Consider the following 19,121-nt stretch of genomic DNA (forward strand, 5'->3'; position numbering starts at 1 on the left):
GGGGTAGATAGGGAGGTACAACAGGCAAGTGTGTGTGTGTTCAAAGGAAAACAAGAGCAAGAAGAAAGAGAGAGAGGGTAGGAAAGAGTGAATTTGTGGGAAGGGTGTGGTAATTACCCCCTGTGAGCAGAGGGAGGACCCAACAGCTTTTTTCACTCACTTGCTCCTGCCCTCTGTTGATGAATAATTAATTTGGAATCTGCCAGTCAGAGCGGACCGGTGGCTCATTACAAAGCATTATGTACAGCAGTGTCAAGCTAGCTATCAATCAAAATGCATCCACTCATGTGCGTGAAGTCATCTCCAGAGATGAGAGAGGCTGTGGGGGGTAGGTGTTACATTAATGTGTGTGTACGTTTGCAATTGGGGAGGTGGAGAGATGGGGACGCCACAAGAGACGCACAGAGCAAGCAGAGGATCACCCATGACTACGCAACCCTGGTATGACCATATAAGGGCATGGGCTCTGTTCTGAGATGCAGACTGGTGGCCTGTCACCAGCTGTAGACTCATTCGATTTTGTGTCCTCAGAGTTATCTAGAGGGGTCATTGCTTCATCATGCTCAAAAATCAATCACTATTATCTAGAAATTCACCATCATCTGTCTATAGTGGAGGGAATTCTTGTTTTATTTAAGTTAAACTAATTCATGTCATACTTGGAAAACGTGATTTATTTTCCAACGTTTAACCAAACAGCAAGAAATAAAAACTGGCTAAACACTCACCTCCCCTTTCTTGACTGTCATAGACTGCCGTCGAGGCGTTGACTCCTCATTGATGCTGGATAGAAAGTTCTGGGAGATCCGTAAGGCATCCTGCAGAAGAGGGTGGTCCGGGTGGCTGGTGGGTGTGTGTTTCAGCAGGTCCTACAGCACAGAAAAAGACAAAGAAATATTTTACAGACAAGCATATTAAGGTAAAAACACAAATAGTTGTGTATAGTTAGAGTTTGACTTTTGAATAATAACTTCACGGCTCTTCTCCATTTGCCTCACTTACAAGTACAAAACATATCAAATTTTAAACAAAAATACACATACACATACACACATAACACAAAATTTGAATTTCTCAGTGATGTGCTATATATATTTTAGTGCCACGGGCTATAAGCACAGAGGCCACGTAGTGGCCTCTGTGCATAGCACGAGGCACTACTTAATCTTGTCCATACTTATTTAGTGCCACGGGCTATAAGCACAGAGGACACTACTTCGTAGTGGCCTCTGTGCATAGCACGAGGCACTACTTAATCTTGTCCATACTTATTATTCTTATTTTTCTTCTTATTATTATTATTCCGTCACATTTTTGTCCGTTAATGCGGGTCGTACCGCTGGACGAAGCCCAACAATATATATATCAAAATGTGCGGCTCGATCGGGAATAGTGTGCTAAGTTCTGGCGAGTAGATTTTCCGATTTTTCCCAAAGTTATTCCCAAAAAACCAGCCGAAATTTTCCATAGAGAATGCATTGGAGCCGTCGAAACATCGCCTCAAAAATTCACCTATTTTCTCAGTCGCGTAACTCAGTCGTACGTGCACCTAGAAATGACATTCAAACTTTCAAACGGAGGAAATATTGTGCTCTTTCCAGAACATCAAACCTTTTTCCCCTAAATGGTACTGTTTTCGACCTATGACCTCTCAAAGGAGCAGTCCGATTCACTTTTTCCTCAACGTTAGAGTGGAGCCGCTCGTTAACTAGAGTGAGAGCACTGTGATAAATTAATCGACATTTTCATTTGTAACTCGAGCTCACGGCCAAACTGTGAAAGGGAGACAAATTATTTTTTGGCAAAACGTAGACATAGGTCTTGGGATTCAGAAAATCTAACTTTGAGAGCTCTACTCCTCACCAAATTTAAACTGGAGGGCTTAGAGCGTCTGCAACACCTGTTTTTGGCCCAATTGACTGTAATGCAAATCAAGGTTTCCCTGAAAACAATTTCACTCTGTCTTCGCACTGTCCCTACATGCTCATTTTAAGGACTTTTCAAATCAAATAAAGACTGTCGGAATCCCCAGACTCTTCTGTCTCTCACGGTGTTTTCGCTTTTGGGAACGGAGCAACGGTTTGCTCGCAATTGGAAGTAGTTCGGGAGGTGGTCAAAAGCCAATTTTGGGAGAGTTTTGGAGGGAGTCTGAGCTCTGACCAGACTGAATTCTCAAATCACTGTGGCAACCGCACGTCCCTCAGCACAGGTCTGTGTGCAGCTGTTGCTGTAGATTAAACCCACCTCACTTTGGAGCCTCACTGCTTCGTCATACTTTGTCACAGAAACGCCGTTCAAAGTTTAAATGGGTCACAAGACTTTGAACTCTGTTGGTGACAACAGGCTTTATAATAGCTACTACGCTTACAACATCACAATTCATCTTTCTAATGTCTCTAAATGTCAGCCCTTCTCAGCTTTTACAATGATGTCACTGGCTGTATATGTGTGTATGTGCTTTGTGGGTCTTCCCCTCCCTCCTATGGTTGGAGTGATCCTTTGCTCATCAGCTGCACCTTCTTTAGTAAAAGAGTATAAGAAATAAGGAATCAGTTAAAAGCCAAATTAAAAAGGTGAGTCTTGAGCTCCTTTTTAAAAACATCAGCAGTCTCTGTGGCCGTGAGGTTCTCTGGGAGGCTGTTCTACAGGTAAGGGCCATAATGGCTGAAAGCAGCCTATATATGACCGTGAATCCTTTAGATGTCAGCAGAGACGACATTAGACTACAACACCCATAATCCTGAGCGATCGTACTGTGACGTGTCACTTCATTTTATAATCATTCAGTCCCAAAAATATGCTTTATATAGCTCCATAGTAAACATACCAATACTTTCAGCAGCCTGGTAACGCCATGGCCCCTCATTTTTAATCAATTCTTCCCCGATTCTGAGATACCGATTGGGGTTTCTGACGTTAGCAGGCGGCTACATTAGCCTACATACGATCCGTTGTCATCCTGAGGACTCCCGCTGAACAGAACCGTCAGCTGTTCAATCGGCACTGACGTTACCCGCTTCGGCAAGTCCTGTTTTTGTCCATTAATTTACCGTCTTCATCTGGTGACACTGTACATTTTTATGGTGTCAACGTGAAACTGCACATCCCTCTGCAGCTGTTTGCGCCCCGTCCCAAAGCCCTAACAGCGGCTCGTTGCCCATAACGTTAACTGATCATATTGCTGAAGCTCCAGGACACTTTTATGTTTGTGTTGTCAAAACTTAACGATGTCATGAAAATTGATATTGACGAAAACGCTAAGAGTTAGCGAGTGCTCTCTGGTCTGCTCACTGAGTGGCCTGATAAAATCAATATAAAACATGAACACAAAAAGGTGCCTTTCATAAGTCAACAATACTATATGTACAAATGCGTCGTTTTCTGGAGCGTGGAGCTTATTGGACATTTCGTGTCAACTGCAGCCTAGCAACGACCAATCAGGACTCTGGATTGTCCACTTCATTTTCCTTAAAACTTGACTGTGGCTTTGAACCGTTCCCTTTGATCCTTCACTCGAGGTAAGAGCACGTATTCTCCGATTAGCTCCGCTAGCTTTACATTAGCTGCTCAAATGTTAACTTTGCCACATCGTATTGTGTTTGAATCGAAAATGTAAATGTTAAACAGTATTAACTTGTTTGCTGACTGTGCAAAAACTGCTATTCCGATTGGTTGACTACAAGTTAACATGTATAACGCAGCTAACATTGGTAGCTATCATATTAGCCGCATCCAAAGCCACTAATGTTAACTCTACCACCGAATAAAACTCAAAAGCCTTTCACGGGATTGGTTAACGTTTACGTATATGACAAAAGTATAAATTATAATATTGCTATTGTTACTTCTAGCAGAGTGCTCATAGTTGGAATTGATTTACACATGATTACATTTTTCTAGCACTCCTTGTAGTGGGGAATAGATAGATGAATGATTGACTACCACCCTGCTGCCGCCTCCCATAGACAGACATGACATGTTAAGATGTAAAATAGTGCTACTTATGTTATTCATAGCTGTCTAAGTAATAGACATTTTTTTCCATTGCAGCTTCTTGTTGATTGATCAAAGTTTTGAGCGGCTTTTGCAGCATCCTGAGCTTGACCTCGACTCGCCTGACTTCAACTCAACTCATCTCACCTGCACTACATTTACACAATTGTTGAATTGTTTACAATTTCCTTGCATATAATATATAATACTGATTCAGTTAAGATATTAACTATCAATATATATTAAAGATAAATTGTCTCGGTTAGGATTTAGTGTAGGCTTAACGCCCTTTTGTTTGGAGGTGTTGTGTTTTTTTTTTTTTTTTTTTTCTCTTTCTGACTGTTTTTCAGAATGCCGCGGAAGGGGAGACGTTCCGAGGCCCAGAAGCAACGCTGGAAGAAGGTCACTGAGCCAGACCACCCCCTCTGCACCCTCTCTTCCGTCAACAACGTATGTATGATTCGAAATGACACGCACAATCATTTAAAGAACTCAGTCTCTCCAATGACACACATTTACACCGTTCATTTCATCTTAAATTTAATCCATTTGTCATTTGTCATCAGGTGGTTGGAGCCACCCTGCCAGCCAGACAGTTGCGAGGAGAGGATGAAGCGCGTGCCAAGTTTTATGCACGTGAGTGTACAGCTGTTGTAATATTAAGTCTTTATACTTTTCTGTTTAATATACACGCCTGGTAAAAGTTTCACTGCTTTTCTTTCCTGCACTTTTTCCACTCATGATAGAGTGATTGTTGTAGGAGTTTTACAGATATGTCGCTCATTCTTCATCTCATGTTCCATCTTTTTCTAAACAGGCCGTGGCACCGGATGGCGCCACAAAGTGTTGCGGTGGCCAATTTCACCCTTCACAGGGCGCAGTCACAAATTGGTCATCCCGCCTGAGTCACCTGACAAGAAGGTATGATTGTTGTTAAAATAAACAAAAGAGAGGGAGAGAATGAGATCTCACGATGTTTTCATGATTTTCATGCTAATTAAATGGTATTTACTTTTGCAGTTCGTTCTGATTGTCGGGGACTCCCATCTACGTGCCATTGTAGATGGTTTTGTTCCGATGCCAGAGTCAGACCTCTCCTTTGGCATCATGTCGACCCCGGGAGCCTGCGCGTCTCAGATCCGTACTGAGGTTCTACACGCCGTAGTTCCTCGTACTCCTGAGGCTGTCTGTCTGCTGGCTCCCAGTAACAACCTTACTGCTAGCAGGACGGTTGATGAGGCTGCCATCGACTTTGCCAATCTCCTCAAGTCTATTGGCAACCGCTGGCATAAGGTAAGCTTTTATTCTACATTTAAATGTTTATTGAGTGGGTGTCTTAACAATATGGGCTTTGCATGCTTTTTAATGAAAGAGTAATATTTTATTAATGATCAGGTTTTGTTTTGTTCCCAACAGGTTTTTGTTGTCGACTTCCCTCCCCGCCTGGCTTGTGACCCTGACTACCAGGATCACCTGCGTCAGGCATATCGCCGTGTGGCTGCTCGTATGGGTACGTGGGGAAAAAATGTAACTTTCATACAGCTAATGTATTAAATTTTAGCACGTAAAGTCGTAATACATGTTTGACTTCTTTTTTTTTTTTTTTTTTTGCTCTCTTCACTCTTTTTAGGCGTGAAGTACCTCTTTTTGGCTACAGAGCACTTCCCCACGAGCAACTTGGAGTTGTGGAGCAAGGATGGTGTAAGTACAATATCTATGTGTGTAAAAATCCATTTTTTCTTTCTTTGTTGTCATTAAGACTTAAAATGTTTACTATTTTCTTTCTTCTTTTCTTATATCTTCAGGTCCACCTGAGCGATAGTGAGGGGATGGCTATCCTCGTTCGGTTGCTCTTTTCTGCCGCTACAGAGCAACTGAGGACACCACCCCCAGCCCCCCGGGTCTCTCCCAGGCCATCACCTCCAGTTAGGAAAGTCCTTCCTAAATTGGTTGTGAGGGAGAGGTCCCCTGCTCCACCTGCACCTGACCCCTTTGAATGGAGGACTGTTGGTCGGGGCGGCAAGGTAATTGACGCTTTTTATGAGGTGTGCTTGGGACTTAAAATGTTATAGTATGATGTGATTATACTGTGTGAAATGTGCTATTTTTCTGAAACTTTTAATGTAGGTTACAATGATAGATTTGTTTCATACGATGTGATGCTTTTTTTAATTCCAGAAGAGCCAACCTGGGGAACCTTGCAGGTCCAGAGGTTCACCTCAGCCCAGGATGGCTCAAACGCAGGTTTGTGATTCGTTTATGGATTTTCAAATATTACATTAGGTTGTATTTGTTATCCTTTTGGGTCGTTTTATTGAAAAGAGATTGTAATCACAAGACTTCCTGTTTTGTGTTGTACAGGAGGAGGAGTGCTTCCTTCCGCTGAACCCCGTCTGGTTCAGCAGCACCATCCTATGTGCTATGGAGGAAGTTTCTCCCTCTCACTTATCTTGCCTGGCGGACTTTAAGCCATCTCCCAAGCCCAAGAAGGTCAGTGTCAAACTTTAGCTCACGCAATCCATAAGTGTGATGGCAATGCATATTAATGTTTAGTTGTAATGATGGTACGTGACGTGTTATGATTTCATTTGATGTCACAGGTTGCGTCCAAGCCCCCAGCCAGGGGAGCACGTCATCGCAAAGTCCGTTCTTCAGTGAACAAGGTATGTTAACGCTTATCACAAATGACAGATACTGGGGATTTGCAGCTCACTGTTAAGTTGTGTAGACTGTCCTCACTCTCAAAAGTTTAATAACTGGGTTTATACACATGTATGGAAATAAATTTGTAGGTATTAAAAAGGTGCAAACAGAAAGTTCATGCAATCGGCGATGCAAGCTTTGCGTGAAATCGTTTGACATAGCCACACATGGGGGAGAATTGTTTAACTGTGTTGAAATAAAATTCAATGCATTTACCTTTGTATTTATTTGTATACCATCATGGTTCTTGGCTACAATTGCCTATTAAGAATAACTAAATATGATACAGTCATTACTCAGATGCTGCGTATTGTCTGGGGAAAATGCAGATTTAATATCTATCTTCTCAGATGGTTGGAACACCCCCACCCAGATTGTCCTGGAGTTCGGATGAGGGCGCGCCTTCAGGCCCAGCCTCTTCTGCTGTGACGGTATGTTCTCCTCCCTCTTGTATTAGTTTGGAATTTGTTCATAGCGTTGCGGTCTGTCAAAAGGGGCAATGACAATGCGGATTACACTTAAAATTTACATTTTCATTGGTAACAGGTGAGCCAGCCCAGGGAACCTCGCAGGTCCACAGGTTTACCTCGGCGTGGGATGGCTCAACAGCAGGTTTGTTGTTCATAAATAATAATATTCCTTTTGGGATCATTCATCATTCTTCGAATTGTGTTTGTGACAGGACAAATTTTAATCAGAAGTAAATCTGTGTTTTGTTTTTCAGGAGGAGTGCTTCCCCCTGCTGAACACTCTCCGGTTCAGCAGGTCAAACTTGTGTGTGGACCTAAAGTCTTCTCCTGAGCCCAAGGCTGTAAGTTACCTCATTCAACTTTTATCTGTGCAACACTGAACATTTGCAGCTCTCTCATTTAAAAAATACAGAGCTGAATTGTCCACTACACTGATTCATCTCATCTTTCATCAGCTGGTTGGATCACCTCTGACCAGATTGCCCACTAGTTTGCACGAGCCACAATCCCCCTGTTCTCCACCTGCAAAAGTAAGTTTTAGTCTCATTCAGTAACATGCATCTCCTCACTTGAAGTCTTCCTCTTACTTTAATGTTGCTGCTTTATGTATTCAGATGGCCAGAAGTCGGATGTCTTCACCAGCTGGACAACTCTGCACCATTGAGGACACAGCTTGCCATTCTGCTTCACCTGATAAGGTACTTTTTAGTCTCCACAATTGCCTGAATATTTACAGTACAGTCAGCTGCATCAAAAACAAACGTGCTTCACGGTTGGTTTACCTCAACTCAAAAGCATAAAAAGAGAATGGCCTTTTTTGAAGTGCATCATATAAAACAAAACAGCTTCATTCATCCATGGGATTTTTTTTAGCAAAAGTAATTTAAAATAATCTCACAAATTCATTCTGAATCATTAATAATCGTGATGGAACAAAATTTTCCTGCGTGCTGGTTTCCAACGGTGATGATTTTTTATTTATTTTTTTTCTTAAAATATCAGTGCTATGAAGGTAGGACTCAGTTATTTAGGGGTTGTCAAGATTATTCTACAAGATCTATTCATAGGCACCGAGGTACTGTGTAAAGGGCTGAATAAATTGAACTTTCGTGTCTGTGTGGTTTACCTCTATTCAAAAAACATTTTTAAATAATTTAGAACAAATTAGGAATATAAAATACCCTAACAAGTTAATTCACATGAACTAACATATCAATAGATATACAGTTAAAACATTCATAATGGGTAATAATTGTAACACTGTCCAAATTGTTATATTTAGCAAATGCTGTTCAATTATTTATTTTTATACACGTAAAGTCAACAGTGAGTGTCATGGAGTGTACCAGCCCCAGGTTATGTGCATGCACACTATAAAAGCATAACGCATGAAAATATCTTCTGAAAAGTGGCTGTCCTGAAACAACTGATTGTCAAAAGAAGGATAATTAAAAGATATTGCTTAGCCATGTCTGCTTACAAGCGTTACAAACAAGTGACCCATGTGTAACAGAATAAAACATTTTCATTCATTATAATAACAATTGTTACGATAAATGATGGTAGTAATAATAATGAAACTGACAGTTATAAAAACAATAAGACAAAAAAAAAAAAAAGAGACCAAATTTGCAGCATTCCTTCATAAAATAATTTCAGGATTCCTTCATGGCACCAGGCCAGCGCATTCGATTCGTGAGGGCAAGTCATTCCCAGGCAGACGACAGGTATGGGGATTTTTCTCGTAACAGTCAATGCACTTGCATGGCTCTCACCTTTCTGGCCTACCACAACGAAGGGTTGCATTTCGACACGATCTCTCTTGACAGAGTGCTTGAACAGGGAAATGCACTCTATGTAGGTGTTAAACGGCAGCTTTTGTTCGACAACAAATTCCAAAGCGACCATCTAACCTTGGAAGAGATGCCTAAGCAGGTATTCACCGAGAGTAATGTTTACACTGTCAACATGAACGCGTCAGATCTGATGGTAGGTGGCCTGAGAGTCGAAGAAGACAGTGGTCTGTTGTCTCTTGCCAAGAACCTGGAGTGCCTTTCACAAGACGTGCGCCATGCTGTGCTCATAGTAGCTCCAGAATGCTTTGCAGTTTTCCGAGAAAGATCTGGACACTATGGATTTTTTGATTCCCACTCTAGATCAGAGACAGGTTTGCCACAGCCCAGAGGAACTGCCATTATGCTGACTTTCAGTGACCTGAGTGACATGGCCGCGCACTTGCATGAACTTTTCAAAGAACGTGGTCCACATGCAAGCTATGAATTGATGCCTGTTTCCTTTGAAAGTCAACATGTTTCCAGAGAGACCCCTGGGCAATCAGTGAAAGAACAGACGAGTGTGGATGCCGACGTCCCTAGGAGAAAAACGGATGTCAAACAACCAGAGACATTGCACATCAATCAGCCAGTCAACATCAACCATCATGCTACAACAGCAATTCAAGGTGTGTCCAAACTGAGCAAGGAAAGGCGAAAAAAAGCGTTGCGCAAAAGAAGTGTACCAACTGGAGATGAAAGCACAGGAAGCAGTGCAAACCAGCTGAAAAAAATGCAGGCCAGTAAAACCAAATATGCCCAAGACGTTCATCATCGAAAACAAAAGAAAGAGTACATCACCAGGCGATACAACGCTGAACCAGCTTTCAAGAGCAGGCAGAAAATGTACCTGAGGGAGAGGTACAGCACCGATCCTGCTTTTCAGAGCAGGCAGAAAATGTACCTGAGGGAGAGGTACAGCACCGATCCTGCTTTTCAGAGCAGGCAGAAAATGTACCTGAGGGAGAGGTACAGCACCGATCCTGCTTTTCAGAGCAGGCACAAAATGTACCTGAGGGAGAGGTACAACACCGATCCTGCTTTTCAGAGCAAGAAGAAAATGTACCTGAGGGAGAGGTACAGAACCGATCCAGCTTTTCAGATCAGGAAGAAAATGTACCTGAGGGAGAGGTACAGCACCGATCCAGCTTTTCAGAACAGGAAGAAAATGTACCTGAGGGAGAGATACAGCACCGATGCTGCTTTTCAGAGCATGCACAAAATGTACCTGAGGGAGACGTACAGCAGCGATCCTTCTTTTCAGAACAGGAAGAAAATGTACCTGAGGGAGAGGTACAGCACCGATCCTGTTTTTCAGAGCAGGCAGAAAATGTACCAGCGTACAAAGTATCACCACGTCCCAGAATTCAGGCTGCATCATATTGGGCGTTGCACTCAAAGCAAAAAGGATAGACTGGCTCTAAATGCTGTTCTTCGTATTCGTCACAAGTCGCAGTGTGCACTGAGAATCAAGAGAAAATACAGAGAAGTCGCAAGCCGCCGCCCGGAAACTCCACTGCCTGTGGTTAACCCTTCCATGCAAGCTGCTATCGCTTCATTTCAAGAAAGGATTCGACATGGGCCCACATATGTTTGCACAGTGTGCAACAGAGCTCTCTTCCCAGATCAGGTAAAGTATTGCAAGAGAGACAAATATGTCAAAAACCTTCACGTTGTGGCTGAATGTTTGACAGGTAAGTATATCCACAAATGTGAAGGTCAATGCTCAGCCCCTTGCACCGTACCGCAGGAGAGGATGCAGGAGTGGATCTGCCACACCTGCGACCGCCACCTCACCAGAGGAGATATGCCATCCATCGCGGTTGCCAATAACTTGGCGCTAGCACCCATTCCACCGGAGCTAGAAGAGTTAAATGTACTCGAAAGGCAGCTGATCGCAAAAATCTTGCCGTTTGCAAAAATCGTATCACTGCCAAAAGGACGACAACGGGCAGTACATGGTGCAGTTGTGTGTGTCCCATCGGAAATGGAAGCCACAGTGAATGCTCTTCCGAGACCCAGCCCCGAAGCCCAGCTGCTGCAGGTCAAGTTGAAACGGAAGATTCAGTACAAGGGACATCAGCACTTCTACACTGTGAACATGAAGAATGTGCTAGCAGGACTAAGGACTCTGAAGGAGAAGCATTCGGAATACCGCGATGTAACCGTCAACGAAAACGTTACATTTGAAATCGTAGAGGATGATCAGCCGGTCGAAGAAGGACAGGTCAACGCAGACGCCGCACAGCCTGACGAACAGCAGCCCAACAACGTGGACCAAGAGAAAGAGGATCTCAGACCAGGTCTGGCATTGGACACTTGCATGCAGCCTCTGGACATAGCGCAGGAAGTTCTATCCTACGGAGATGGGATATTCAGCGTCGCTCCCGCCCAAGGAAACAAACCCGTCAGCTTCTTCAAGGTACCGAAACTTGAAGCGATGGCTTTTCCTGTCCAGTTCCCAACTGGACAAAACACATTGGACCAGACCAGGGAAATCAAATTGTCCCCAAGTAAATATTTCAACGCGAGGCTCTTATGTGTGGACAGCCGGTTTGCAAAGGACCAAACGTACCTCTTCTTTGCGCAGTTTGTGACGGAAACTCACATGGCGACCAACAGCATGTCTATCCAAACGAGGAAGGGAAAGAAGAAAACCAAAGATGGGAGGAAAATTTGCAACCAGATGCTTCAGGATAAAGAAGAATTGGAAAAACTCATCCAAAACAGGGAAGTGACGCGGTTCATGCAACCCCTTAGAGGAACTCCAGCGTACTGGGAGAAGACACTTCGAGATCTACACGCTATGGTCAGACAGTTGGGCAGGCCGACCTTTTTTGTCACCTTTTCTGCTGCTGAAATGAGATGGCCTGAAGTTATTGAGGTCATAAAAGCACAGCAAGGTGAAGAAGTGGACTTTTCAAACCTGGACTGGAGCGAAAAATGCGACATTCTTCAGAGCAACCCAGTCACTGTCATGCGCATGTTTGAGAAGAGGGTGGATGCGCTTCTTACAGATCTGATCCTGTCACCAGCTCAGCCCATTGGGCCGGTGGAGGATTACTTCTATCGGGTGGAGTTTCAAGCGCGAGGAAGTCCACACATTCACATGCTGGTTTGGATCAAAGATGCACCGGAGCTCGATCTCGAGGATGACGTCGAAATGGCCAATCTCGTCAACTTCATTGACCGCTACATCACCTGCCAGATGCCCGACGAGAAAGCTGACCCTGAGCTCCACAAAATAGTGTCGGAGGTTCAAGTCCACAGCCGAAACCACTCGAAAACGTGCAGGAGAGGGAACGTAGCCTGCAGATTTGGTTTCCCCAAGCTCCCCATGGAGAAGACCAGAATCACCATCCCGCCCTGGGAGGACCCCGTGCTTGAAGATGATGAGCAGCAGAAAAAACAAGCGGATGATGTCCAGAAAAAGAAAAGTGGGGAAAAATCCAAATTCAAGTCCAACAAGAAATTTGTTGGAAAGAAACAAATGGAGGCTAAGGAAAAGTTAAAAGCGCTGAGAGACTTTCTGAACGATCCAAAAGAATCGTTCCAGGATTTGTCCGAATTGCTGGAAAAATGTAAGATGACCAAAGAAGAATACGAAAGATATGTGGACGACCTCACCTGCGGAATGGTCGTCATGATGAAGCGTGATCCCAAGGACAGCTGGGTAAACGGATACAACCCCGATCTACTGCGAGCCTGGAATGCCAACATGGATATACAGTACGTACTCGACGACTACAGTTGCATCATGTACATGATGTCGTACGTATCGAAGCCGGAGCACGAGATGACGCAGTACCTCGACACGGTCATTCGCCAAGTGAAGAAGTCCAAGGTCAACGAACGGGACGAAATGAAGCAGATCATGCAAGCTTACGCCAAGCACAGGGAGGTCAGCGCTCAGGAAGCAGTGGCGCGAGTATGCAGCCTGCCACTGAAAAAGTGCACCCGCTCGGTCATTTTCATACAGACGGACGAGGATGGTATGAAAATGAGTCTCCCGATGAGTACGCTGATGAACATGAATCCAGACGACGAGGACGTGTGGATGTCTGGATTTCCTGAGAAGTACGCACACAGACCCGCAGCGCGTGAATTTCAATTCATGTGTCTCGCTGAATTTGTGTCGCAGTACAGAGTTCTCTATGGCCTGCAAGCTCTCGGACCCAATGCCATTCCCCTCCAGAACGACAAAGGATTTATTCAGAAGAGGACGTCGGGAAAAGCTGCCATCATCCGATTTACTCGGTACTCGGAGGAGAACCAACCCGAAAAGTTTTACAGACGCCTGCTGAAGCTCTACTTACCGCACAGAAAAGATGATGAGCTCACGTCCGAAAGCCATCCCACATATCAGGAGTTCTACAAATGCGGCCGCAAAGGCTCAATGGCAGTAAAAGGCATTGTAGACTTCAACAGGAAGCGCTACGAAGGACAAGGGAAAAAAATGGAGAAAGCGCTGCAAAAACTTCAAGAGGAAGGACCGGTGATCAACGCCTGGAACACTTTTGCACCAGAGGTCGAAATGGATCGTTTGGAGTGCATGGCCGAGCTGGAAGACGTCAATCCCGACGATGGCGGAGAAGACGACCAGGTTCCGGATTTCCAAATCCAGGCTGATTGCGGCGGAGCGCTACCGGCCATCGAGGCACCGAAACTCAGCCCGGACTTCGTGAAAAGTATGTATCGAAGCCTCAACGAAACGCAAGCGTCTATTTTCTACACCGTGCGCGAGTGGTGTATGAAATGTGTCTGGGGTCAAAATCCTGAACCCTTCTTTTATTTCATCTCTGGGGGAGCCGGCTGTGGGAAATCCCACGTCATCAAGTGCGTGTATCAAGAGGCCACCAAGATTCTCCGCCAACTTCCCAGGTTTCGCAACGTTGCGGACATGTCCCAGCCTGCGGTGCTTCTTACTGCGTTTACAGGCACGGCAGCTTTCAACATTTCTGGGAAAACCTTGCATTCCATCTTGAAGCTGCCAAGAACTTTGAAGACACCGTATCAAGGTCTTGGAAACGCTCTGGACGATCTCAGAGCGGTGCTTTGCAATGCGGAGATTCTGATCATAGACGAGATATCCATGGTTTCTAAGGAGCTGTTTGCCTACGTCCATTGGAGATTTCAGCAAATCAAAGGCAACAGGAAACCATTTGGAGGAATGTCTGTCCTTGCAGTTGGAGACTTTTACCAGCTGCCACCTCTTGGTAGAGCCAAACCCCTCTGCGTCTTTCAGGAAGACGTTCTTGATCTCTGGAGAGATTTCCAGATGGTTAACCTCACAGAGATCATGCGGCAAAAAGACGACCGCGTTTTTGCCGAACTCTTGAACAGGATCAGAACCAAGAAGAAGACGGATCCTCTCAGCGTCGACGACAGAGCTCTGCTCACGGGGGCCATCGTTCAAGCCAAAGATTGTCCGGCCGATGCCCTGCATATCTTTGCGACCAACAAAGAAGTTGATGCCCACAATTCTGCTACTTTGACTGGGCTCAACTTAAAAATTCAAGACATTCCGGCGGAGGACTACAAGAAAGACCCACGGACAGGACGAATGTTCATGACGCATGTTTGCGTCAAGGGCAAAAAGAGGGATTTGCCAGACAACATTCAAGCTGCGTGTGGAGCACGGGTAATGGTGATTCGCAACCTGGATATCGAGGACGGGATTGTTAACGGGACGTTCGCCACAATCAGGAACATTGTCCAAAAAAGCGAAAAAGGCCAATCGACGAAGGTGACGCTGATCGGGCTCGAATTGGATAATCCGACATCGGGTAAAAAATTCCGCAAAAGGATTCGAGGACCGACGGACGACTTGGTGTACGTCGAAAGATCGGAGGAAAGCACGAGCGTCAGAGGAGTGGTTCGACGCCAGTTCCCAATCAAACTGGCATTTGGTTGTACGGCTCACAAAGTGCAAGGCATGACTATGAAGTCTGCAGTGGTGTGTCTGAAGCGTGTGTTCGAACCTGGAATGGCCTACGTCGCTCTTAGCCGTACAAACTCGCTTCAAGGACTGAAGATCGTTGAGTTTGAGGAGAAAAAGATTTATGCTGATCAAAACATAACGACGGCAATGGAAAACATGAACCACGCTTCATTCCACATTACAAGACCACTGTTGCACTTTGTGAAAAAAGCAGACCACACTGGCTCCACGTTGGCAATCGTCCATCACAACGCGGAAGGACTTCCGTCGCACTTTGACGATGTGAAATGTCATCACGAGTTCAGGCTTGCCGATGTCTTATGTATCACAGAAACTCACTTGACTGGATCGTTCGTTCCGCCAAAGTTTCACTTGGACGGATACGACCTGTTTGCGCGCAACAGACACGTTTCATACGCAAACAGAGTAGACATGGCTACAAAAGAGGGCGGTGGAGTTGCCATTTACTACAAGAGCAATCTTCAAGCGGAGCCCCGGCGATACTTTCAACATGTGCCGGATCTTGAGTTTGCTGTTGTTAAAGTTGAGGCCCCTGTCAGAGCGGTGATAGCCACTGTGTACAGACCACCAAATCTCTCTCTTGAAACATTTCTTCCCAACATTCAAAGCCTCTTGAACTCCTTGGAGATGATGGATTGCCAGCCTGTTGTGGTCTGCGGAGACTTCAATGAAGACCTGTTCTCCAAAGGAAAAAAAGCCATCCGGGATTTGTTTGAGTCCAGAGGCTATAGCCAGCTTGTCTCCGCTGCGACAACAGAAAAGCAGACACTGATTGATCACATTTATATCTCGCGACCGGAATCTTGCATTCAATCAGGTGTGCTGCAAACTTATTATAGCTATCACAGTGCGGTATACTGTGTTCTCACTTCAGCGGGAGACTCTTGATTTCAGCATTGTTTACAATGCTGCCTCTTTTGTTCTTCTTTCCACAGTCGTGGAATCGTGTCTGGATGGCTATTCCATCAGGTTTCTTCATTCGTTTTAGTTGCATTTGGCAACTGTTAGGTAGAAAATGGTTCTTGGTAAGTATAGGGCGTAGCTGTTTCATCGCTTTCAACGCTTTTCAGCAGATAGGACCGGGCCAGATTAGCGCTAGGTATTCTCATTCGCCGTTTTCATTTCTTCGGCAACGTGGCCAATCTTGGAGCATGTTCTCCTTCTTTTGCAACCCTTTTTCCCTGTGTTGTGGTATGGTCTCCATCAGAGCCTGCTCCATTTGTAGTGTGGTTTGTACTGTGTTCTCTCTCTGTGTTTCTCTTTATGTGTGTCTATGTCGTGTGCATGGATGTGTTTTTCTCTGCGTGTGCGCGTGTGTGTCTTTGTCTGTGTGTGTGTGTTTGTACACACCGCATTGTGTGCTAACACAGGGTACGTGTGAAGCGTTAAGTGCTGTAGTGTAGTGCTTAGAGTTAGTGCATGTTGCTACTGCTGGTGCTGGTATTGCTGGTGCTACTGGTGCTCTGTGTGCTATTCTTTGCTTACATCTACTGCCGCTGGCTAGCCTTTCTAATGGAGGGTGAAAAGAGGAGCTGACTACGTTAGTTTCCACCTGCCAGTATATAGCCTCTCCACTACCAAGACTCCTGCAGTGCCTCCTCGCGGCCACACACGGAAACTGGGTACCTCACGGTCCCAGGCTGAACTGCAGGGGATCTCGGAGCAGCAGTGGGCCCCAGAGACGCAGCATACAGGCCCACCGCCGTGTGGACGTGCCCTGGTGCTCGTCAACCACTGTCCCAGCTATGGGTAAATAGCACCCTCCCAACCCCCACTACACATTCCACCCCCTTATCCCGCCCCACCTCACACACATACACACATGTAATGTTGCATTTACCTAGATCCCACCTGACATCGAAGACAATGCAGACACAGAGGTAAGTGATGACAATGTTTGATAGAAAATTTTATTTTGTCTTTTTGGATTTATTTGTTCGATTGTGTTCAATTATATTCAATATTTAAGATTTGTGAAGAGTAAGTTTGTGAAATTCCCATTTTTTCTGATGATGATATGAAGGAGTTTAATTTTTGCACAATGATGTTGTATGCTCTGATACCATTTGAATTGTCATTATTTACAATATTCTTCCATTTTCTTTTTGTCTGAGCAGGATGAAAAGTATTACTACGGGATGTGTGAAAAGTTTTGAATCTGAAGTCTCCACTTTGCTTTTTCAAAAATTTCATGTTTAATAAAAATTATGTGCAAAATGAACTGGTATCAACATGGTGTTTCATATGATCAATGCATTATTTACACATTGCAGTTAGATGTTGTAGCAGAAAAAGTAATCACTTCAGTTTTTCTGGCATGGCCTGATGCACTGTCATGTTAATGAGGCATACATCTTGTAGGTAAAACTGAATGTTGACCAAAATGTTTTGTAAATGCTGTCCACAGACTTACAGTACAATAGTCTGTCGTATATATGAGCCTGTTGTGAAAATTGAGACAGAGACATATAACGTGAAACTATGAGGGCTCAAAGGAGTTGTCAAATCCAGAGTGAAGCTGGAACATGAGAGAAGCATGACAAAAAAACATCAATAAAATTATGCAAATTCATTGATTGCAGCACCTCAGTAAGGAAGATCAATCAAACACTGATTGTTACACATCTGTCCCAAATATATGGGCTGGGAAGGCCCAACTGAACATACTAGTACGTTCAGCAGACTCATGTCTTAAATATCATTCTGTGCGTATTCATGCATCCAGATCCCAGAACCCAATCAGTTTTCCAAAGCAAAATGTGATCGGGGTGACTTTGGTACTCAGACGGGCAAAAGGCCCCGTGGCACTTCAAAATTTCCCTGGAATTTTCTAGTTATTTAGTGCCACGGGCTATAAGCACAGAGGACACTACTTCGTAGTGGCCTCTGTGCATAGCACGAGGCACTACTTAATCTTCTCCATACTTATTAATATTCTTATTTTTATTATTCCGTCACATTTTCGGCAGCTAATGCGGGCCGTACCGCTTCACGTAGCCCTACAATTTATATACCAAAACGTGCGGCTCGATCGGGACAAGTGTGCTAAGTTCTGGGTAGTCGATATTCCGATTTTTCCCAAAGTTATTCCCAAAAAACCAGCCGAAATTTTCCATAGAGAATGCATGGGAGACGACGAAAAATCGCCTCAAAAATTCACCTATTTTCTCATCCGCATAGCTCAGTCATACGTGCACCTAAAAATATCATTCAAACTTTAAAACGGAGGAAATCTTGTGCTCTTTCCACAAAATCAAACCTTTTTCTCCTAAACAGTCCACTTTTCAAACTACGCGCTCTCAAAGGAGCAGTCCGAATCACTTTTTCCTCAAAGTTAGAGTGTAACCGCTCGTTAAGTAGAGTGAGAGCACTGTGAAAAAGTAACCGACATTTTCATGCTTAACTCGAGCTCACGGCCAAACCGTGAAAGGGAGACAAAAGATTTTTTGGCAAAACGTAGACACAGGTCTTGGGATTCAGAAAATCAAATTTCTACAACTCTACTCCTCACCAAATTTAAACTGGAGGGCTCAGAGCGTCAGAAACACCTGGTTTTGGCCCAATTGACTGCAATGCAAATCAAGGTTTTCCGAAAAACAATTTCACTCTGTCTTTGCACTGTCCCTACACGCTCATTTTAAGGAGTTTTCCTTTCAAATAAGACTGGCAGAATCCCCAGACTCTTCTGTCTCTCACGGTGTTTTCGCTTTTCGGACCGGAGCTACGGTTTGCTCGCAATTCGAAGTAGTTCGGGACGTGGTCAAAAGCCACTTTTCGGAGCGTTTTCGGGAGAGTCTGAGCTCTGACCCGAACGAATTCTCAAATCACCGTGACGACCGCATCTCTCTCAGCTCAGGTCTGTGGATCAAACCCACTTCACTTTGGAGCCTCACTGCTTCGTCATGCTTTGTCACAGAAACGCCGTTCAAAGTTTAAACGGGTCAGAAGACTTTGAACTCTGTTTGTGAGAAAAGGCTTTATGATAGCTCCTACGCTTCCTACACAATCACAGATCAATTGTCAGGCTGGTCTCATCTCACTCTGTCTGTGGCCTATGGCCATCACTTTGAATGATGTCTTCTCAGAGACACACACAGAGATATAGAGATGTAGACACAGATAGATATCCAGACGCACTCACACATGTACACAGACATACAC

General features: G+C 44.5%; 1 protein-coding gene across 1 annotated transcript in view; it reads right to left on the bottom strand.

Annotated features, from left to right (window-relative positions):
• The window catches only part of bcr (BCR activator of RhoGEF and GTPase), a 98,553-nt gene that overhangs the window by 17,625 nt on the left and 61,807 nt on the right, over nucleotides 1-19,121 (bottom strand). The window contains exon 9 of the mRNA XM_029515604.1: nucleotides 729-869. Coding sequence (XP_029371464.1) covers nucleotides 729-869 — 141 coding nt within the window. The remainder of the gene's footprint in view (nucleotides 1-728; nucleotides 870-19,121) is intronic.

Source organism: Echeneis naucrates, chromosome 12, assembly GCF_900963305.1.
Source record: "Echeneis naucrates chromosome 12, fEcheNa1.1, whole genome shotgun sequence".
Taxonomy (NCBI): Eukaryota; Metazoa; Chordata; class Actinopteri; order Carangiformes; family Echeneidae; genus Echeneis; species Echeneis naucrates.